This window comes from Sus scrofa, chromosome 12, assembly GCF_000003025.6.
Source record: "Sus scrofa isolate TJ Tabasco breed Duroc chromosome 12, Sscrofa11.1, whole genome shotgun sequence".
NCBI classification, from domain to species: Eukaryota; Metazoa; Chordata; class Mammalia; order Artiodactyla; family Suidae; genus Sus; species Sus scrofa.
Window position 1 is genome coordinate 49,805,101 of NC_010454.4, and position 22,501 is coordinate 49,827,601.

The 22,501-nt window shown below is 49.6% G+C and overlaps 2 protein-coding genes across 2 annotated transcripts in view; one reads left to right on the forward strand and one right to left on the reverse strand.

Moving 5' to 3' along the window:
- The window catches only part of ITGAE (integrin subunit alpha E), a 68,093-nt gene continuing 50,541 nt past the window's right edge, over positions 4,950–22,501 (reverse strand). Inside the window, 10 exon segments of the mRNA XM_021067683.1 lie at positions 4,950–5,303; positions 6,514–6,624; positions 12,486–12,581; positions 14,775–14,870; positions 15,164–15,220; positions 18,862–18,969; positions 19,052–19,115; positions 19,587–19,664; positions 20,904–20,983; positions 21,459–21,557. Coding sequence (XP_020923342.1) covers positions 5,208–5,303; positions 6,514–6,624; positions 12,486–12,581; positions 14,775–14,870; positions 15,164–15,220; positions 18,862–18,969; positions 19,052–19,115; positions 19,587–19,664; positions 20,904–20,983; positions 21,459–21,557 — 885 coding nt within the window. The 3' untranslated portion in view covers positions 4,950–5,207.
- Positions 15,335–18,415, forward strand: GSG2 (germ cell associated 2, haspin). The gene is given in 2 exon segments (XM_021067684.1): positions 15,335–15,488; positions 15,491–18,415. Coding segments are annotated over 2 exon segments (2,346 nt in total). The 5' UTR covers positions 15,335–15,425; the 3' UTR covers positions 17,774–18,415.

Sequence of the window (22,501 nt, forward strand, 5' to 3'; positions counted from 1 at the left end):
CCAGCACTTTGCCTCAGCCAAAAAGGGTGGGGTACAGGATGGGGCGAGGCTGTGACTATGGCAAATTTTCACTTTCCACTCTTGATCTTACTGTGAGGCTGTATCTATATATTTCTTTCTTTCTCTTTTTCTTTTTTTTTAGGGCAGCACCCACAGCATACGGAAGTTCCCAGGCTAGGGGTCAAACTGGAGCTACAGCTGCCAGCCTACAACACAGCCACAGCACCGCCAGATCCTTAACCCACTGAGCAAGGCCAGGGATTGAACCTGCGTCCTCACAGATGCGAGTCAGATTCGTTTCCGCTGGGCCAGGACGGGAACTCCTAGCTACATATTTCTTACGTACCCTTTGGAATGTCCTTCCGCTAACCAAAATAAAGTCAAGTCAACTGGACTTGGGAACTGCCTATGTAGGTGCATCCAGCAACCTCCTGAGCTCTGACATTTGAACTGCAATTCCTGAGATGATGAAAACTCCTTTGGTTCCCTTTACTAAATCTGTTCTTAGTTAAAAGTAATGGCACTATTCCAAGGTTATAATTATAGCTAGAAGACCCCAAAATACCTAAAACTGAGGGGTATCTTAACCACATACCCCTCCTTGTAAGGGTAGGAGAGAAGAAGTGCATGGACTAGTCCACGAGTGCAGCTAATTTTAGATTGCGAGGCTTGGCTGAACGGAATGGCTCTTTCTCAAATCTAATTAAGCCTAAAGAGTTGACCAATTTAGATCTTCGCATTTGCCCATTTCATCCCTCCAACAGTCAAATTCAAAGCTCAGATGTTATCATGAGAGACGAAGGTTACTGGAATCAGTACTCACCGGTCTCTAACAGGGAAAATGAAAACAGAAACTACAAGGGGAACTGTTCCCCGTGCTAGTGTCCAACTGGCCCCATCGAGGTCCTTTTCTGGCCAGGACAGTGGCTCTGCGACAAGACCCACTGTCCTTGGATCTATGCAAGCTTTGGCACTTCCTGTTCCCAGGCAGGAGACGGTGAACAGGAAATGGGAAAGGCATCTTTCAGAAGGCAGGCAAAGCTGTGGCCCAAGCCACAGCACACGAATGTCTACCATCTAACTACGTCTCTCTTTAAGCCTCTGCCTCCTCACAGACTGCTTCCTTCTCAAGTCTTCTGACTACAGTGACATAGGCCTAAATCCAATCAGCTCAGCTCAGTCAATAACTCATAGATGGTCAATACAGGCTTGACAGGAAGCAGGGTCTTATTTGCGATTAAAAAAGGGATAAAAGCAGGGATTGCAAATCACCTGTAATAATGATAATTTAAACACAACAGGGAAATATCTAAGCAAACTTACCTATTTCTTTTCCTTCAAAGGCAAATCTCACTGAAACGACCCAAGAAACATACAGGTATGCTCCTGAGTTATTGCAGACTCAGTTCTAGATCACCGCAACAAAGCAAATACCACAAAAAAGCCAGTCACACACATTTTTGGTTTCCCAGCGCATATAAAGGTTATGCTTACACTACACCGTAGTCCACTACGGATGCAATAGCACCATGTCTAAAACAACAATGTACATACCTTAATAGGCAGTTCCGGAGTTCCCGTCGTGGCGCAGTGGTTAAAGAATCCTACTAGGAACCATGAAGTTGAGGGGTCGATCCCTGGCCTCGCTCAGTGGGTCAAAGACCCAGCCTTGCCGTGAGCTGTGGTGTGGGTTGCAGACTCGGCTCAGATCCCGAGTTGCTGTGGCTGTGATGTGGGCTGGCGGCTACAGCTCCGATTAGACCCCTAGCCTGGGAACCTCCCTATGCCGTGGGAGTGGCCCTAGAAAAGGTAAAAAGAAAAAAATAAAATAAAGTCGGGCACAGAGGTAACTTCTCAGAGTCTTACAAGCTCTAGTCAAAGAAAGAATGGTTGAAAAAAGACTATAAATATCAGAAAGAGGGTAGGATTTTCTTCTTAGAAAATTCAAGAGGGTCAACAGGAAAGCTGTAAAAAAAACAGAGTCTAACAACACTGCAATAAAACTTTAAAAAATGAAAACAAAAAAAAAAAACACACAGAGTCCATTAAGATGGCAAATAAGATAAAATATTCAAAACAACCAACTGTTCTAAATACAAATTCTCTGTAATAAGTCAGGGGGAAAAAGGTATTTTTCACAGTAGCAATAAAAAAACATAAATACCAGAGTTCCTATCGTGGCTCAGCGGAAGAGAATCCGATTAGTAATCATGAGGACACAAGTTGAATCCCTGGCCTCAACCGGTGGGTTAAGGATCTGGCATTGCCATGAGCTATGGTATAGGTTGCAGATGCTGCTTGGATCTGGTGTTGCTGTGGCTGTGATGTAGGCTGCTCTGATTCGACCCCTAGCCTGGGAACTTCCATATGCAGTGGGTACAGCCCTGAAAAGACAAAAAATATATAAAATATATATACATACACATGTATATAAATACAAAATACAATGCATCTAGAAATTAAAGTCTATAAATTAAGACCTCTCTGAAGAAGAAAACTACAAAATCTTGCTGCAGGGTTTTTTAAAAAACCTCAGCAAGTGGAGAAATGTCTTTTTTTTTTTCTTTCTCAGCCACACCATGGCATATGGAAATTCTTGGGCCAGGGATCAAGTTTAAATTGCAGCTGCAACCTACACCTCAGCTGCACAATGCCAAACCCTTACCCTCTCTGCCATAGCAGGAACTCCAAGCAATGCCTTATTTCTGAGTAAGAAGACAATACTATAAAGATAACAATTCTCTCCAACTTAACCTAGATATTTAAATTAAAAGCTCAAAGGAAGTTTTTTTCAATCTTAAACATACTAAGAGGAGTTCTCATTATGGCACAGTGGAAACAAATCAGACCAGTATCCATTACAACTCAGGTTTGATCCCTGGCCTTGCTCAGTGGGTTAAGGATCCGGCATTGCTGTGAGCTGTTGTGTAGGCTGGCAGCTGTAGCTCCAACTTGATCCCTAGCCTGGGAACTTCCATATGCTGCAGGTACCGCACCTAAAAAGCAAATAAAACAAACAACAACAACAACAAAAAACAGAAACTAAGAATTATCTGAAAAAGACTAATTTTTTAAAAATAAAAACGAGGAGTTCCCATCATGGCGCAGTGGTTAACGAATCCGAGTAGGAACCATGAGGTTGCAGGTTCTATCCCTGGCCTTGCTCAGTGGGTTAAGGATCCAGTGTTGCAGTGAGCTGTGGTGTAAGTCGCAGAAGGAGCTCGGATCCCGCATTGCTGTGGCTTTGGTATAGGCTGGTGGCTACAGCTCCGATTGGACCCCTAGCCTGGGAACCTCCATGTGCCGCAAGAGCAGCCCAAGAAATGGCAAAAAGACAAATAATAATAATAATAAATAAATAAATAAATAAAAATGAGGAGTTCCCATCGTGGTGCAGTGGAAACGAATCCAACTAGGAACCATGAGGTTGCGGGTTCGATCCCTGACCTCACTCAGTGGGTTAAGGATCCAGCACTGCCGTGAGCTGTGGTGTAGGTCACAGACATGGCTCGGATCTGGCGTTGCTGTGGCTGTGGCGTAGGCTGGAGGCTATAGCTCCGATTGAACCCCTGGCCTGGGAACCTCCATATGCCATGGGTGTGGCCTTAAAAGACAAAAGACAAAGGAAAAAAACAAACACAGAGGAGTAGGCTAGGTGTTCCCCGGTGGTCTAGTGGTTAGGATTCAGTGCTTTCACTGCTGTGGCCTGGGCTCAATGCCTTGTTGAGGAACTGAGATCCCACATCAAGCTGCTGCACAGCAAGGCCAAAAAAAACCAAAAATAAATTTTAAAATAAAGTATATTAAAAAACCAAAAACCAATAAACAAGAAGGCTGAGGTCACCCAGAGGTCAGGAGTAGCAGGAAGCCCCCACCAGAGCTGGAGCCCACACTGTCACACTGCCACTAAGGGGCCTGTCCTCACCTGATGCCACCACATGGCCAGAAGCAGAAGGAAGCCTTCTCCCATCTTTCCACCTTCTAGTCTCATGCAAAAGAGAGACTAAAACCTACACTGCAAGGGAGTCTGGGAGATGGTTAGCACCTTCCTGCGCCTGATACTGGGAGAGCAAGGACGAGCAGAGGAGGTGGTTACGTATTTCTGCAGGTGGTGCTGCAAAAATTAGTTATGCTTCTGAAGAAAAATAAACAAACAAACCACAGGTTAAATCCCCTAATTGACACCTTACACCCACATAGGTTTCAGAAAACACTAAAATTCGGAAGAAATAATAACGAAAGCCCCTGAAGACAGAGGGATCACAGGACTGCCTTCTACATCACATCCTTCTGCGCCATTTACCTGTTGGCAGTGACTTTTATACCGCTTGGTAGAGTTGGGAGTGGAGCGATGAGGCCAAGTGTTACCAGCATGGGGCATTTAAATAAAATAAGATGCTCAGAGCAACACTAGCCTGTAACTAGGCCCTCATCTCTGTGCTCCCAACTCCCAGGCCAGGTTCCAGCTCCTGCTGCTCCCCGGACGCATTCACCAAGGTCCCCTGAGCAATTCACTCAGCAGGAAGCTGGGTGAGGGCCGGATGAGAGACAGGATGTTAGGTCGACACGTGCAGACCTGCTCACACCCAACAGAAACGATGCTGCTGCTGCTGCAGGACGAAGTCCTGGCCTCCTCCTCTCCCTTCCCCTTCCTGTTTTGGTGACCTGTGTTTTTCTACTTTTTACATCTGTTCTGGCAGTGCTTTTGGGGGGGCCTCGTTTGAAGTAACAGGCCATATCTTGGGCTCTGAAACTGCTAGGCTAGGAACTGCTTTTGTCCACTGTCCCCCAAGCTGTACTTCATGGAACACCATTCTGGAAGGCGTTAATAGAAACAGCAGGAAAATAAACACTCTTAGACAAATAAGGTTGGGAAATGCTGTAGAGCCTCCTCCTGAGGGGAGAAAAAAGAAATCACAAAGTATGATACATTTACACACTAAAGGCACTGCTGTAAAGAAAACACTGTGACTTTATTTATTTAATACCAAATGCTCGCCAAGTTTCTTTTCTGAACTGATACACAGACACTTGGGGGACAACGCATGGTTAAAAAACAACATTCTACTAACAATCTGTTAGATCCTGCCCTCCATCATCCCAAAGGAAAAGCAGTCAGTACTTTTCCAAGCACTGCGCAGTAATCACCAAGTCTCTAGAAGCTCCAGGACTGTGGGTGACACTCTCCATGAATGAGAAGGCTGGTCCTAATTTTCTTCTTCCAGCAAACTGTCTGATTTCAGCTGGGACTGCCGCATGCTGTCCAAGTTCAGCTGTTGGTATTTTCTTTTAAAAAAGCCACACTGAAACGAAGGGAGAGAAGTCCAATTACAGGCCTAAACCATGCATCTGGTTCGGAAAACAACTTATCTGGTTGCTGCCAAAACGGCCTCTGTGCTCCTCCGCGTCTCTGCTTCCCGTGAATCTTCCGATACTCCCACCACCGAGAGACCCATCTTAAATCCTGCCTGTCCACAAGCCTCTCCCGTGCAAAGGCCCCAGTCAGAAGGGATTTTCCACCTTCTCTGAACCCGGGGGCACGTCAACCCATTTGAACGTAATTCTGCAAAGTCCTCCAGTTTCCCTGGCCGTAGGATCTGCTCATGCAAAGGTGCTCCATCGACCAGGCTGAGGCTAGAAAGAGATCCAGTACAGCCTCCCGCCTCGAGAAGCCCACAGTCTAGTAGGAAAGGAAGCAGTTACAACACAGTGTGGCGACGGCCACTGGGAAGGGTTTCCAGAGGGGAGTTCAAAGGACTCGGGAATCTCTGGGCTGAGTGTGAAGGGAAGAGTGAGAGCAAGTCAAAGAGAAGGAAGGGGCGAGGGAGGTGGGTGTGGAGAGCCTCGCTGCAAGCACAGCACACAAACCGATTTCGTTTATCGTGCTGAGCAAAAAGCAACACTTAAGGCGTGGAGAGAGCAGAGGCCAGAGAATGGACGGTCTCGAACAGCAGCGAAAGAGTTTGACCCTTAAGATGGGAAGGCAGGGGAGTGCCCGTTGTGGCACAGCGGAAAGGACTCTGACTAGGAACCATGAGGTTGCGGGTCCCACCCCTGGCCTATGCTCTGTGGGTTAAGGATCCGGCATTGCCGTGAGCTGAGGTGTAGGTCACAGACGCAGCTCGGATGCTGTGTTGCTGTGGCTGTGGCATAGGCTGGCATCTTCAGCTCCAATGAGACCCCTAGCCTGGGAACCTCCATATGCTGCGCGTGTGGCCCCAAAAAGCAAAAAAATAAAACAAATAAATAAACAAAACGAGAAGGCCAGGGTTCCCTCTGTGGTGCAATGGGTTAAGAATCCTACTGCAGAGGCTTGGGTCACTGTAGCGCGGGTTCAATCCTCTGCCCTGCATTGTGGGTTAAAGGATCAAGTGCTGCCTCAACGGGTGCGTAGCTGAAGGAAGAGGGAACAGTGCCCGCAGGGCCAGGGCCGCTGCTCTAAGACAGGGGCTGGCTGTGCCAAGGAGGACTGTGCCCGACACCAGAGCCGTGAGGAAGGTGAGCGGAACCGACCTTGACTAGGATGGCTATAACCACGATCAAAACCAGAAGGCCCCCAACACTGCTTTGAATGATGAGAGACAAAGAATACACCTCCTCGTCTTTCAGGAAGATGACAGTGATCTGGAACAAAACAAAGAGACCACCCCATGAGTAAAGGCAAAATGATTAAAAACAAAACCCACGAAACAACTCCACATTATTTTAAGGAGCAAAATAAGAGAAGCTGGCAGCATTCGGTGTATTGATCGGGACGGAGGACAGTAAAGCAAAAAGTTAAAGATTTCCTGATGCAGCATCTAAAATTAGCTGATGAGATTCCTGGTTTCCGGTTCCACATGTAAGACATCTGGACGTCACCACGCCCTGCTAACAAGTAAACTGCCGAAGGGACTGAGAAAAAACAACAATTCTTTCTGGATCCCTAAGAGAGGGGCAGACAGACGCAAGGCAAACTGCTGCCCCCTTGAGGGAAGAGAGCGGAGGCCTTTACCGGCCCTGGGGGAGCAGAACCAGAACTGCCACGGAGGGGCCACCGGGGCGCAGCGCTGACAACCCTGCGGCTGACCCCAGGGAATGCCGTTGCTCCACGAGCCCGAGCAGGTTCCCACAGTAAACACTGCAGCAAATACCCTCGGTGCTTCCGGCAAGGGGGGGCGAACAGTTCGGAAAGAAGCCAGAGAACTCTGTTTATGACAAGGCCTGCCCTCGGGGGAAACAAGTTAACCACAGCCTCACCTGCTGGGCATGATCACAGCCTACCCGTCCCAGGGGAGGGAAGGACCCAACTCAAGCCCACTTTAGCCATCCTGTCCCCAGGAGGGGGTTGAAAAACACCTGAAAAACAGTGGTGATGTCCACAGCCCAGAGGCACAGGCTCCTTAAAAGACTGAGACCTAATCACGGAACACAGAACACCTCCCTCCTCGACATCTCACCCCATTAACCAAGGTCTATCTATAGCTGTACCTTTCAGGAGATCCCATCGAGGCACAGCGGAAACGAATCTGACCAGGAACCATGAGGCCGCGGGTTCGATCCCTGGCCTTGCTCAGTGGGTTAAAGATCTGGCGTTGCCATGAGCTGTGGTGTAGGTCGAGATGCGGCTTGGATCCCATGTGGCTGTGGCTGTGGCGTAGGCCGGCGGATGTAGCACTGATTAGACCCCAACCTGGGAACCTCCATATGCAGCAAGTGTGGCCCCAAAAAGCAAAAATAAAATAAAATAAAATAAAGCTGTACCTTTTACTTGGTACACCATGTCCAGCTATCCAGAAGAAGTTACCAGGCATACCAAAAAGGAAAAAAAACAAAACACAACAAAACAACCATGATTTGAAGAAACAGAGCAAGCATCACAGCCAGACAGGGCAAGCTTGTTGGAATGGGCAGTCCAGGAATGTAAGGTAACTATGGTGCATATGCTAGGGCTCTAATGAATAAAGCAGGCAGCACGCAAGAAAAGAGTCACGAATCCCAAGAAAGAACTAAAGAGAAATGCTAGATGAAAAAAACGCTGTAAAAGAAATGAAAAATGCCGTTGATGTGCTCATTAGTAGACTGAACATGGCTAAGGAAAGAATCTCTGAGCTCCATATAGCAATAGAATCCTTGAAAAGCAAAAAGAACCAAAACTGGGTGCTGGGGGGGACCAAAAAAACCAAAGCACAGTAAAATTATCTAATGACAGAAACTCTTTTTTTTTTTTTTGTCTTTCCTAGGGCCGCACCTACAGCACATGGAGGTTTCCAGCTAGGGGTCTAACTGGAGCTGTAGCCGCCAGCCTACACCAGAGCCATAGCAACCACAGCAACTCGGGATCCGAGCCACCTCTGCAACCTACACCACAGCTCATGGCAACGCTGGATCCTTAACCCACTGAGCAAGGCCAGGGATTGAACCCTCAACCTCATGGTTCCTAGTTAGATTCGTTAACCACTGAGCCATGACGGGAATTCTGACCAAAAATTTTTTTTTGTCTTTTTGCCATTTCTTGGGCCCCTCCCGTGGCATATGGAGGTTCCCAGGCTAGGGGTCGAATCGGAGCTGTAGCCACCGGCCTACGCCAGAGCCACAGCAACGCAGGATCCGAGCCGTGTCTGCAACCTACACCACAGCTCATGGCATCGCCGGATCCTTAACCCACTGAGCAAGGCCAGGGATTGAAACCTCAACCTCATGGTTCCTAGTTAGATTCGTTAACCACTGAGCCATGACGGGAATTCTGACCAAAAATTTTTTTTTGTCTTTTTGCCATTTCTTGGGCCCCTCCCGTGGCATATGGAGGTTCCCAGGCTAGGGGTCGAATCGGAGCTGTAGCCACCGGCCTACGCCAGAGCCACAGCAACGCAGGATCCGAGCCGTGTCTGCAACCTACACCACAGCTCATGGCATCGCCGGATCCTTAACCCACTGAGCAAGGGCAGGGATCGAATCCGCAACCTCATGGTTCCTAGTCGGATTCGTTAACCACTGCGCCACGACGGGAACTCCTGGCCAAAATTTTTTATACAAACTATTTTTGGTCTCTTTATCTAGAAGAGCTAAGTCTGTTAAGGAGTCTCTGACATTTTAACAGAGGATCCCAAGGAATTAAGGTCTCTAGGTTTTAAAGAATACTGAAAGACGCACAATCAAGACTTTATATCCAGCTACACCACAAGCTCACCACTTCAAAACGATGACCTATGTTAAATGATCTCTGAGACTCCTCCAACCCTGTCTGACAACTCATTGTGACCTTGCCTAACGATTGATGGGACATTTTTCCAACATGAAATAACACAAGAAAATGGTCTGCTCTTCACCAAACGAACATCAGAGACACGGTACGAAGTGCAAACGGCATCCACGTGCGCTACTGAAAAGCTCCTCCACTGGAAGCCACCCTGCACTGCTGTCCAAAAGCGCTCTCCATTCCGGGAGCCCAAGCGTCCTCTCCCTGACAGGGGTCAGCTGGAAAGCCCAGGGGCTGTGCTTCCCAAGTGAGACCCAGATACGGCCCTCCCAAGTTGAGGCCAGCACACAGACCAGGCCAGAACATGTTCCCAGGGCCTAAGTGGGGCCAGAGGGCCATCGAGACATCTGAGCCTGCCCCAAACTCTGAATCCCTTCCCGTAGCTGTCTAAGCACCACGGTCAAGGATGCTTTGGAGAGAATTACTGTACCAGGGGTAAGGCTGGACAAATTTACCCTTGAGGCCTCTTCCGATTAAGTTATAAATATAAACGCTTCCAAAGGTTGACCCCACCCCCAGGCACTACTGAAGTCACAGGCAGCTGAACTTAAGTTCTGAGCCTTGGGAATAGGGAGGGGGGGAGCAGAGCAATGGAGGGGGAGGAAGAACAGGAAGAGAGCTGGGGTTTCCTTTACGGAAGAGTGAAGTGGGGGTGGCGGGGGGTTGGGGTGGGGGGAGGACTTAAGTGCCTGGGGTTTATGAAGGTAATAAAAGGAAGACCCATGAGGACAGTGCTGTAACAGGCCAGATTTGAGTAGAAGAAATACTCCTATTTCTCCAAGCCTCTTCCCTTTCTCCTCTTCCAAACCCACAGGTTCCGAAAGTGCCCCAAAGCTGTCCCGGCAAACGTGCATGGAGCAGCAGGACACGGGATACCACTGCTTGCAGCAAACACTGATGGTGGCCTAGCAGCCATTCTCTTCTTTCAGATTTTGTTCAGGAATCATGACTGGTCTAAGCGGATCACAGCAAAACCATCCCGTTTTGACAGGGATGGACACGAGACCCAGTTCTCACTCATAAGGTGGAAGGAGACTGTCTGCTGGAACTTTTAGGAAACTGTTCCTCCTTGAAAAGGGAAAGCACATGAAGAAAAACTCCTTTTGCCTCTGACCTCTCGGCTTGCAGTTTTGCTGCAAACCACACGGGAAGTCCATTGGCTTGCCATTTTGTATTCTGCCATGTGCAAATACAGCACTGGGAGTTCCCCTTGTGGCGCAGCGGAAACGAATCCAACTAGGAACCATGAGGTTGAGGGTTCAATCCCTGGCCTTGCTCAGTGGGTTAAGGATCTGGCCATGAGCTGTGGTGTAGGTCACAGACGCGGCTCGGATCTGGTGTTGCTGTGGCTCTGGCGTAGACCAGCTGTAGCTCCGGCTGGGGCTGGACCCCTAGCCTGGGGACCTCTGTATGCCGCGGGTGCAGACCTAGAAAGACAAAAAAAAAAAGAAAGAAAGAAAATACAGCACTGGGAGAGGTGGCAATTTTGCCAGCCACAAGAGAAGGCATCACCAACAACACAGAGGGTACAGCACAAGATTCCAAGGGGCCAGGCCATTGACCCCGGTCTGCCTCCCTCACTAGATAAACAGCAGATGCCTCTGTGGCACATCAGCAGGAGTTTCCCCTTACTTACAGCTGAAATGCACTTAAAACTTTGCTTCAGGAAATGAATTTTTTAAAAGGAAAATAATCATGCTATAGAAATAAAACCATCAGTAAGTAAAAAGGGGAAATTTATACACAAACTAATTAAGAATGAGCATATAAGGAACTATTAACATGGAGCTCCTGTCGTGGCTCAGCAGGTTAAGAATCTTAGACTAGTATCCACGAAGATGCGGTCTGATCCCTGGCCTTGCTCCGTGCTTAAGGATCCGGCACGGCTGTGAGCTGTGGTGTAGGTTGAAGACACAGCTCGGATCTAGCATGGCTGTGGCTGTGGTGCAGGCCAGCAGCCGCAGCTCCAATTCGACCCCTAGCCTGGGAACTTCCAATGCTATCCCTGGCATGGCTAAACAACTGTGCCTTTCTCCTCGTCCAGGGAGGAAATCAGAGGACCTAATGTTTAGCAATCCAGCCTCACCCTCTTAACATTCCCTCAGATACTGAATCATGCCTAATTGAGGAGCTCGCGTCTCCGATGACAGCGGCACATCGAGGTGAGCGTGAACAAGAATGACAACCCAGGGCGGCACACGCGGTATTCAGCCCGTGGATCATGAAGGTCAGAATGACCTGAGGTCATACTTCTGCAAAATGAATCCAAGGGTTCTAGCACTCAATCTAAGACTTACAAAAGAATTATGCATTCCAGGAGCTCCCGTCGTGGCACAGCGGAAGTGAATCTGACTAGGAACCATGAAGGCGTGGGTTCGATCCCTGGCCTTGCTCAGTGGGTTAAGGACCCAGCGTTGCCGTGGGCTGTGGTGTAGGTCAAAGATGCAGCTGAGATCTAGCATTGCTATAGCTGTGGTGTAGGCTGGCGACTATAGCTCCAATTAGACTCCTAGACTAGGAATCTCCATATGCTGCAAGTGCAGCCCTAAAAAAAAGCGAAAAAAAAAAAAAAAAAAAAAAAAAGATTTACGCCTTCCTGAGTACTGTAACCGTGCTACATCATAACTAAACACTGATGCCACACATGAAGAGTTAATATATGTATAAAAAAATTCTCACTTAGGAAATGAAAAAAATACATATTTTCAAATCAAAGTATATATATCTGTTGATTCCAGCCTAGTTATTTCAACTGAGACTTCCTTAGCTTAGGCCTTTTATTCAGGTGCCTCATTTCAGAGACAGAAGAACTGAGGCAGCAGCTGAGTAACTCAAGGTCACAGAGGCAGTTGGTGACAAAGTCAAGATCAGAAGTGATGACTGGAGTCCCTGTCATGGCTCAGCCAGTTAAGAATGTGACTATTATTCATGAGGATGTGGGTTCGATCCCTGGCCTCGCTCAGTGTAACATCCGGCACTGCCTTGAGCTGCAGTGTAGGCTGCCGATGCTGCTCAGATCCTGAGTTGCTGTGGCTGTGGTATAGACCGGCAGCTGCAGGTCCAATTTGACCCCTAGCCTGGGAACTTCCATATGCCAAAGGTGCAGCCCTAAAAAGAAAAAAGAAAAAAAGACGTGATAAGACTGAAACAGGAAGACAGCAAGAGCCAAGTGCCTGTACAGGGCCTCCAAAGCCAGGCTGTTTTCCCAGGACACCACCCAGAAAATAAGACAACAGCCAGGGATTACCTTAGTTTTGTGGTTCTCTGCATTCAGCCCCTCATATAGAGACTTGTTGAAAGATATTTCACCAAGGATCGCCAACTCAGTCACATCTCTTCGAAACTATAAGATGGGTTTAGAAAGAAAACGAAACATATTTTAGACACAGGAAAACTATTTTTGGATGGCACTCACCATCCTTCTTTTCAACGTGTTCCTTCTCCAGTATTCCTTCAGCTGATTAACTGCCTCAGGAACCACAAAGCTACCCAAGCAAGAAACCTACGGTTACACCTCAGCGTCTTCTCCCTTACCCTTTACTGCGTACTCCACCATGTGCCCCAAGTCAGTTCCTGACGATTCTCTTTTTTCAGGCTTTCTTGCACCTGTTCCTTTTTCTCCATCCTCATTGCTACTTTTTTGGTTCAGATCTCATCATTCTCACCTGGATCACTGCATGATGTTAAACTAGACTTTAGTCCCCACTTTTTTTTTTTTTTTTTTTTTGCCGTTCCTTGGGCTGCTCCCGCAGCATATGGAGGTTCCCAGGCTAGGGGTCGAATCGGAGCTGTAGCCACCGGCCTACGCCAGAGCCACAGCAACTCGGGATCCGAGCCGCGTCTGCGACCCACACCACAGCTCACGGTAATGCCAGATCCTTAACCCACTGAGCAAGGCCAGGAATCGAACCCACAACCTCATGGTTCCTAGTCAGATTCGTTAAACACTGTGCCACAACGGGAACTCCAGTCCCCACTTTTTTTTTTTTTGTCTTTCTTTTTGGCCACCCCATGGCAAATGGAGTTCCAAGGCCAGGGATCAGATCCAACCCACAGCTGTGACCTATACCACAGCTGAGGCAGGTCCAGATCCTTTAACCCACTGAGTGAGGCCAGGGATCAAACCCATGTCCTGGTGCTGCAGAGACGCCACCAATCCCATTGTGCCAAAGTGGGAACTCCTAGTTCCTACTTTGTTTTGTTTCATTTTCTTTTTTGTTTTGTAAGGGCTGCACCTGTGGCATATGGAAGTTCCCAGGCCAGGGGTCTGAGCTAGGGGTCTGGGCTAGGCTAGGAAGTTCCCAGGCTACATCACAGCCACAATGCCAGATCAGAGCTGTGTCTGCGACCTACACCACAGCTCACTGCAACTCCGGAGCCATAACCCATGGAGCAAGGCCAGGGATCGAAACTGTGTTCTCATGGATACTAGTCAGGTTCATTACTACTGACCCACAAAGGGAACTCCTCCTAATTCCTACTTTTGAATGAGTGATCTGAGAAGGCCTCTCTAAAAAAATAACCTGAGATAAATATAAGAAGAAACCACACACATTAAGATCTGGGAGAAGAGCAGTGCTGTGCAATAGGAACAGCAAGTAAAAAGGTCCTGTGGTCAGAACAATACTGGCAAGCTGGAGTAGAAACAGCAGGGAAGAGGTGAGTACTAGAAGGTGAAGTTGAAGAAGCAAGCAGAGACCAGATCATAGGATGCCTTGCAGGCCACTGAAAAAGCACAAATTTTAGTTTCAGTGTATTCAAATTTTTTTTATTTATTTATTTTTTTAAAGCAGATGACACGGAGTTCCATTTTGGCTCAGTGGTAATGAACCCGACTAGTATCCATGAGGACGAGGGTTCAATCCCTGGCCTTGCTCAGTGTTAAGGATCTGGCTTTGCCATGAGCTGTGGTGTAGGATGAAGACACAGCTCGGATCCTGCATTGCTGTGGCTGTGGCGTAGGCCTGCAGCTATAGCTCTGATTTGACCCCTAGCCTGGGAACTTCCATATGCCCTGGGTGCAGCCCTAAAAAAGCAAAAAATCCCAAAACACAAAACCCAAAAAACAAAACACCAGAAATGACTGGAACAACATTTCCTTTTAAGAGATAGCTGTTATGTGAAGACCGTATGTAGAGGGCGTCGCAAAAGCAGAGGCAAGAAGTGCAGAGAGAAGGTTACGCCAATAAACCCAAGCAAGAGGCAGTGGCCTGAGCTACAACAGCAGCAGTGGAGATGGGGAGAAGGAAGGGATGTAGAATATATTTGGGAGAAGTGGAGGGGATAGAAAGACAGAGTTTGCTGCTGGAACAGATTTGGGGATGAAGAAAGGGAAGAGTTGCATGTAATTCCTAGAAAACCTAGTAAGTAACCTGGGTAAGTTACCCTGTAAGTTACACCGAGTAAGTGGGTAAGGAACAGGTTAGGACAGCAGCAGGTGGTTCAAGAGACCTGTTTGGGACATGTTATATTTGGAAAGGCTATCCTTCCTAAGGAAGAATCCCATGAAACAGCAGGACAGTCAAATCTGAAGTACCTGCTCTGATTGACTTAAGGAGAGCTCTGCGGACACGGTTACATTTTCTTTATCCGAAGTGATGTCACAGCTCACTGAATGCCATTCTTCCACACGCTGGAAGAAGATGGATGTTAGCACAACCCCTCCACGGCTGAAAAAGCCAGGAATTTTAGCACTCGGCACACACAACACCTCAAGGGCCCAGAATAGAGAACGTGAGCAGTTTCTGCGCTCACTTGCCTCTAGCAAAGCCGCAACCCTGGCGAACGTGACCCGGTGAAGAGGCTAAGGAGCGCCCCCCGCCTGTGCTTTCAGGGGAAACCTCGGAAAAGTACTATCAGGGCGTCTCACGTCACCGGCTTCAGACCCTCCTCCCTCTCTGGGCCCCTGGGGACGGCTGCACTCACCTCAACCGGATTGCTGCCACAAGCGGGTTCCTGTTTCTGCGTGCACACAGTGTCGGCCTGAAACGAGAGCAGTGCCCGCAGCCCAATGAAAAAGACAAATCGCCATAGTTGGCCGCCCTATCCCACTTCCGGCGAGACCGTCGTGTTGCGCAGGCGCACGGTCGGGCGCTAGGACCCGGCGGGCCGGCCGGCCCGCGGGCGCGTCTGCGTCTCGAGGAAGTCTCGCGGTGTTTGCATTTGAACTGCCTGGCGGGTGCCGGCCATGGCGGCGTCACTCCCGCGACCCGGGAGTCAGCTCTTCCGAACGTATGGGGCTGCCCGCGGCGGGGGCCGCGGCGGCGGCCGGGCCAGGCAGCCGTGCAGTGGTTCCCGCCGCAAGACCGGAAGCGTTTCTTCAGCAGCAGCAGCAGCGACGCCAGCGGCGGCGGCCCCTCGCAGTCCGTCTCCTCCGACGATCCTGACGACCCCGACTTCCCCAGCAGCCCGGTGGGTCAGCGGCGGAAGCGCGCTGGCGGCCGACTGTCCAGGAACCGCCCGAGTCTGAACGCGACCCCGAGACGCCTGAGGCTGCGAGCGCGGTACCCTCAGAAGTGCAGCACCCCCTGCGACCCGCTCGGACCGCCGCCCTTCCCCAACCGCAACCCGGGCCGCCTGAGCCCGGACCTCAGCGTGTGCAGGCAGCCCAGGGACGGCGGCGAGCTGGGCACCAGTGCGTCCCTGTTTAGCTCTCCGGCCTCTCCCGGCCCCGGGTTCCCTGCGCCAGGAGACAGCATCGGTACCGACCCTCCTGCCTCTCTCCATGCAGCCTCTGAAGCTCCGAGCGGCTTCCACCTCCCAGGAACCTCCCTGGACCGGCCACCTCTCCCCTGCTCCCAGGAGGCGGCGACAGCAGGAAGCAGGCTCACCAGGTTGGCCCACCAAGCCCATGCCAGCCTCAGGTCAGCTCTCTTTAGCCTTTTGGACCCAGGAGATCTTGAGCATTCTGAGCTTGGGGCAGATGGGAAGAGTATGAGGGAATCCTGCTGTGAAAGGGAACTGGTGGGGAATAGGCTGGACAGTCCAGGTTTATCAAGCATGGGTAAGAAGAGGGCCACAGGCCAGGACTCTTGTCAAGAGCTCGGGTCTCAAGGAACTATCCAGGTAGAATACCAGGGGGCCCGCAGGTGCAAGGGCGGTATTATACCTGCGAAAATCAACCGGCCTGAAAGAAGTGGACCAAGCCGGAAAAGGAAGCATCAGGAGACAGCAGAAACCTCCCTCCTTCATCACCACCAGTTTAAAAAAGGCCAAAAGATGGAAGAAGATTCATTTGTCACCCAGGAGCTGACTCATTCACAGAACACCTGCTCTTGGACCAAATCCAGGGCTTCCTTCAGTTTCCACAAGAAGAAGATTGTTGTGACTGCTGTGTCGAACGTGTGTAGCAGCTACACCGTTGCCAGTTCCCTCTCTCAGTCCCTCATGTCAGAACATTCAAACCCTCCTGTCACGAACAGAACAAACAGTGCTCTGTCCCCTTGGCACTCCTCCTCCATGTATTTGCTCACCCCCTTAAAGTCACTACATGTCACAGACAAAAAGGCCTCTGATGCAGAAAAGGTTTATGGGGAATGCAGTCAGGAGGGCCCTGTCCCCTTCAGCTACTGCCTTTCCGAAGAAAAACTGGAATGCTGTGAGAAGATTGGGGAAGGGGTGTTCGGCGAAGTGTTTCAAACAATTGCTGACCACACACCAGTGGCCCTGAAAATCATTGCTATTGAGGGACCCGACTTAGTCAATGGAGTTCATCAGAAAACTTTCGAGGAAATCCTGCCGGAGATCATCATCTCCAAAGAGCTAAGCCTCTTGTCTGCTGAGGGATGTCATCGCACCAACGGCTTTATCGGGCTGAACTCGGTGCGCTGCGTTCAAGGATCTTACCCTCCCTTGCTCCTCCAAGCCTGGGATCGCTACAACTCAACGAAAGGGTCTGCAAACGACCGGCCTGACTTTTTTGAGGAAGACCAGCTCTTCATCGTGCTGGAATTTGAGTTTGGCGGGATCGATCTCGAGCAAATGAGTTCGAAGCTGAACTCCATTGCCACCGCCAAGAGCATCCTGCACCAGATCACCGCCTCCCTCGCCGTGGCAGAGGCCTCGCTGCACTTCGAGCACCGCGACTTGCACTGGGGAAATGTGCTCTTGAAGAAAACCAGCCTCAAAGAGCTCCACTACACCCTCCACGGGAAGACGTACCCCATCGCCTCCCGCGGGCTGCAGGTCAACATCATCGACTACACCCTGTCTCGCCTGGAGCGGGACGGGATCGTGGTTTTCTGTGACATCTCCATGGACGAGGACCTGTTCACTGGAGAAGGTGACTACCAGTTCGAAATCTACAGGCTGATGAGGAAGGAGAACAACAACTGCTGGGGCGACTATCACCCTTACAACAACGTGCTCTGGCTGCACTACCTCACGGATAAGATTCTGAAACAGATGACCTTCAAGACCAAATGTAACACCCCCACCTTGAAGCGAACAAGGAAGAAGATCCAGCATTTCCATGAGACCATGCTGACCTTCCGCTCTGCCACCGACCTGCTCTGCCAGCACAGTCTCTTTAAGTGAGCGGGGGCGGGGGGCGCCCCCCAACCCCAGCAGAGGGCTCGGGGCGGGAAGCCCCTGCTGCCGTTCTTAACCTCTAGCCCCAGAACAGGGTGGGATTCCCATGCGTAACAGGTGTCCAAGCAGCTTTTCAAACAAGAATTTTGCTTCCCAGTGGAAACTGAAATGTTTGTTAACATGTTTAAACTTAAAAATTATTCTTAAAAAATAAACTATACCGGAGCATAAATGTTTACAGCTGAAAGGCCCTCTTGCTAACTGTCAGCAGACTCCATTCTGTAAATTCCTTCCCACCTTTTCCTTTTTGAGCCTTGATACTTTATAGAGACTGAGCAGGGGGAGAAAAATCAGGAAAGCCCAAAGCCTCAGCTGTCGCAGTGATCAGATCTGGTGGCTGTAGGTGTCAGAAGGCTGGCTTTGGGAACCTCACTGCAGATGAGGAGTCACCTGCGAGCAAAGCGCCTGTAGCAAAGCAGAGATGGAGGCAGACAGTCTGGAAGGCAAGAGGAAAGGAAGATGGTAGACACTTTATAGGGAGAAGTGTGAGAAATGCCACCTGTTTATCAAGCTCACTTGCCAACCTCAAAGAAAAGCAGAAGTCATTGATTTTCAAAGGGAAAATAAATGACTCCATGGCTACTAAAAGGTTTGAATTTTTGCTTATTTCTTCATCAAGGGAAGAAAAACAAATGTCGCGTTAAGGGCCGAGTGGTTAATATTCCTTGTGAACCTGACTTTGGTAATTTACTCCTAATGTCTTCCCAGGTTAACTAACCTTTTCTTCTTTCTTTTTCGCCTTGTAGGGCTGCACCCTCGGCATATGGGAATCCCCAGGTTAGGGGTCAAATCACTGGTGCTGCAGTTGCCAACCCTTGTCACAGCCACCACAGTGCCAGATCCAATGCCGGATCCTTAACCTTCTGAGTGAGGCCAGGGATCAAACCCACATCGTCATGGATACTAGCTGGGTTCGTTACCACTAAGCTACAGCAGGAACTCCTCTGCTCGTTTTCTAGAGCTCTAGTTTTTATACCTTTGAGAATCCACAGTCACTCTGCGGAGCTGTGGTCCTAATACAACCTCTTAAGTACCTGAGTCTTGGTCAGGTTCTTCACTCTTATGAGCTGGAAACCTTGCAATTTAACCGGAACACAAATTTGCAGCTGGAACTTAGCTCCAAAAGGGTTCTCCCCATATATCTGCAAAACAAAATCAGAGTGGGAGTCATGCCTGGCGTTGCTTTGCCGCCTGGGGCTTTGCCATGACCAGCGCAGCACTTACGTCAAAGAGGAACTCTCTGTGGTAGGAAAGCGCCTGGCTGGTGTTCAGGTACATCACTGATGGTCTGCATTTGAGAGGACACGGATTAGCCTCAAGGCCTCTTTCTCAGTTTAAATACACCTCAGTGCTACCACGTAGACACACTAGGACAGAGCGCCCCGATCCTTAAGAGGGATCAGAGCAAGTGGTGGTAGGGCAGCTGGGCTCAGGTTAGAATATCTCCATTCTGTATATTTGGGCTGGTTCTGTCTCTAATTATCATTCCTCGGAGTGGCCTTACTTTTTCCCTTCCTTTCTTCCCAACCCCACAGCCCCCCTCTTCCCTCCTTGGCATCACATTAGTGCCCCCCTTGGATTACAATCCTGGGCTTCCTAGGACCCAGCTATCAGCGCCCTAGAGATTGGTGGGAGCCGGGGTTCTCAGCAGCCTCCTCTCAGGGAAGGACAAGGCCAATCCACCCTGACCACCAGTTCTGCCCATGAGGGAGAACACCTGACACTTTCCCTCAGGTGTGGGCCCCTTGGAAGTACCTACTTGGGAAGAACCGCAATGAAGGCATGCTTGAACCAAAGGCTGTGGGTCTTACTGACCGAAGACCGATTTTCATTGTAACTAGGAAAGAAGAAGGTCAGTTTATTGCACACCTGCTTTGTGCAGCTGGTTGCTCTTATCTTGGCTTCCCAGGATCACTGGGGGTCAGATAAGAAAGGACTCTTGGGAAAGTTCCCGTTGTGGCTCAGTGGTAATGAACCCGATTAGTATCCATGAGGATGCAGGTTCGATCCATGGCCTCAATCAGTGGGTTAAGAATCCAGCGTTGCCCTGAGCTATGGTGTAGGTCACAGATGGAGCTTGGATCTCTAGTTGCCGTGGCTGTGGCACAGGCCAGCAACTGCAGCTCCAACATGACCCCTAGCCTGGGAACTTCCGTATGCCGCAAGTACGGCCTTAAAAACAGCAACAAAAAAAAGACTCTTGGAGATAAGCAACTGGAGTGCAGAAAGACTCACTAGAAGACCATTCTTGGAGAAACAGTGATTTTAAGAGGGTTTCTCAATCCTGACATTTTGGGCCAAATAAGTCTTTGTGAGAGGCCGTCCTGTATATTGTAGGATATTTAGCAAAATCCCAGGCCTCTACCTACTAGATGCCAATAGCATCCCCCAAGTCATCCCAGTTAAAAATGTCTTCAGGCATTGCCCCTCCGGGCAGAATCACCCCCATTTGGGAACTCCCAACATCATACCCCACCCTACCACAAACATAGAGGTTTTGCAGATGACAGGGCTTCTCTGAAGTTAAATCCATCAAATTAGAGCTCCTGTCCAGGGCTCATTCTATCAGACTATAGTATGGTTTTACTTTGTGAGTCAATGAAAGAACATTTTAAGTATCTTTGATAACAAGAAGCAAAAGCCAGGTCGATGCAAGGACACAGGTGCCTCCTCTGGCCTCACTGAGGTTGCCCTTCTTCCTGGGTAGTGAGGGAACCGTGGTTTTTTTTGTTTTTTTTTTGTTTTTGTTTTTTTTTTGTCTTTTTGCGTTTTCTATGGCCGCTCCCGCAGCATATGGAGGTTCCCAGGCTAGGGGTTGAATCGGAGCTGTTGCTGCCGGCCTACGCCAGAGCCACAGCAACGTGGGATCCGAGCCGCGTCTGCAACCTACATCACAGCTCACGGCAACGCTGGATCCTCAACCCACTGAGCAAGGCCAGGGATCGAACCCGCAACCTCATGGTTCCTAGTTGGATTCGTTAACCACTGAGCCATGACGGGAGCTCTGGGAGCCATGGCTCTTATGTGTGCATGTGGGAGATAGTCTGGGTCTCCCTGTGACCCAGGCATTACTCACTTGGTGATGCTGACACTGATATTGGCTGTCCTATCTGGAAAGGCACTCTCCTCCAGCTGCCAGACTAATGAAAACATTGCCTATTAAAAAAAAAAAAAAAAAAAAAAAAAAGTCACTCGATTCCCCTTTATGCCACCCACAACCCAAACTGCTTCCTACTAACTAAACAGGCAGACTTCCTACTCCTCACGTGTTTGTAGCACAACATGCTTCGAGGTCCGTTATTCCACGTGAGCCTCACACTGTCAGGATGGAGTGAGCAGGGCAGGCAGCATTATTGCCCCTTTACCGCTGAGGAAACCACTTCAGAGACGCCCCACAGCACAGAGCTCCTCAGTGGCCAATCGGGGCCTCACCTCAGCGCGGGGCTGAGGCTCCTTCCACACCACCCCCAGCTTAACCCCCTCCCCACCGCTCCCCGTTACAGCCCTGCTGTGGGTGGATGGTACATAAAGGGAAGCATGGAGACTGCAGCCGAGAGTCTAACGAGACGGGGAAGAAGAAGACCCCACCCCCAGGCTGGTGAGAAGAGTCAACCAATCAAAACAGACTCACAGATGACCTTTTGAGTATGGGGTGACCGATCGCGCAGTTCATGACCAGGACAGAAGCCTCTGGCTTAGGGTCATCACACTGAATGTTCGGAGAAGGAGGCTGTTAACACAAGACATTGTTTTCAGTCTTTTTTTGTTTTGTTTTGTTTTGTTGTCTTTTTAGGGCCACACATACGGCATATGGAGGTTCTGGGGTAGGGGTTGAATTGGAGCTACAGCTGCTAGCCTACACCACAGCTCATGGCAATGCTGGATCCCTAACCCAGGAGTGAGGCCAGGGATGGAACCAGAAACCTCATGGTAACTAGTAGGATTCATTTCCACTGTGCCAAAATGGGAGCTCCAAAAAAGACACCTGTTTTAAATTTTTTATTTTATGGCCACACCCACAGCACATGGAAGTTCCCAGGCCAGGGACTGAATCGGAGCTGCAGCTGTGGCAATGCCAGGCCAGGTTTTGAACCTGTGCTTCCTTAGCAACCCGAGCCACTGCAGTCAGATTCCTAACCCACTGTGCCACAACAGGAACTCCCAAAAAACACTGTTTTTTTGTTTGTTTGTTTGTCTTGGTCTTATTGTCTTTTTAGGGCCACATCCACGCATATGGAGGTTCCCAGGCTGGGGTCTAATTGGAGCTACAGCTGCCGTCTGGCACCACAACCACAACAACGCCAGATCCGAGCCTCGTCTTCGACCTACACCACAGCTCACGGCAACGCCAGATCCTTAACTCACTGAGCAAGGCCAGGGATCAAATCCACAACCTCATGGTTTCTAGTCGGATTCGTTAGCCACTGAGCCACGATGGGAACTCCTGAAGACATTGTTTTTACAAAGCAAATAATGGAGATGTTTCCTCACAGTAATTCAACAAGCCAGACACCCTGCCAGGAGCTGGGGACACAAATAAATCAGACTTTGTCCTCGTCTGCCTCAAAGCCAGGCAGAAGGGCTCTCATACTGGGTGGACTGAGGAATTTACATGCAAGGCCTCAGGAGGGGTTGGTTCTGTGGGAGCGGTACAGAGAAAAGCAGCAGAGAAAG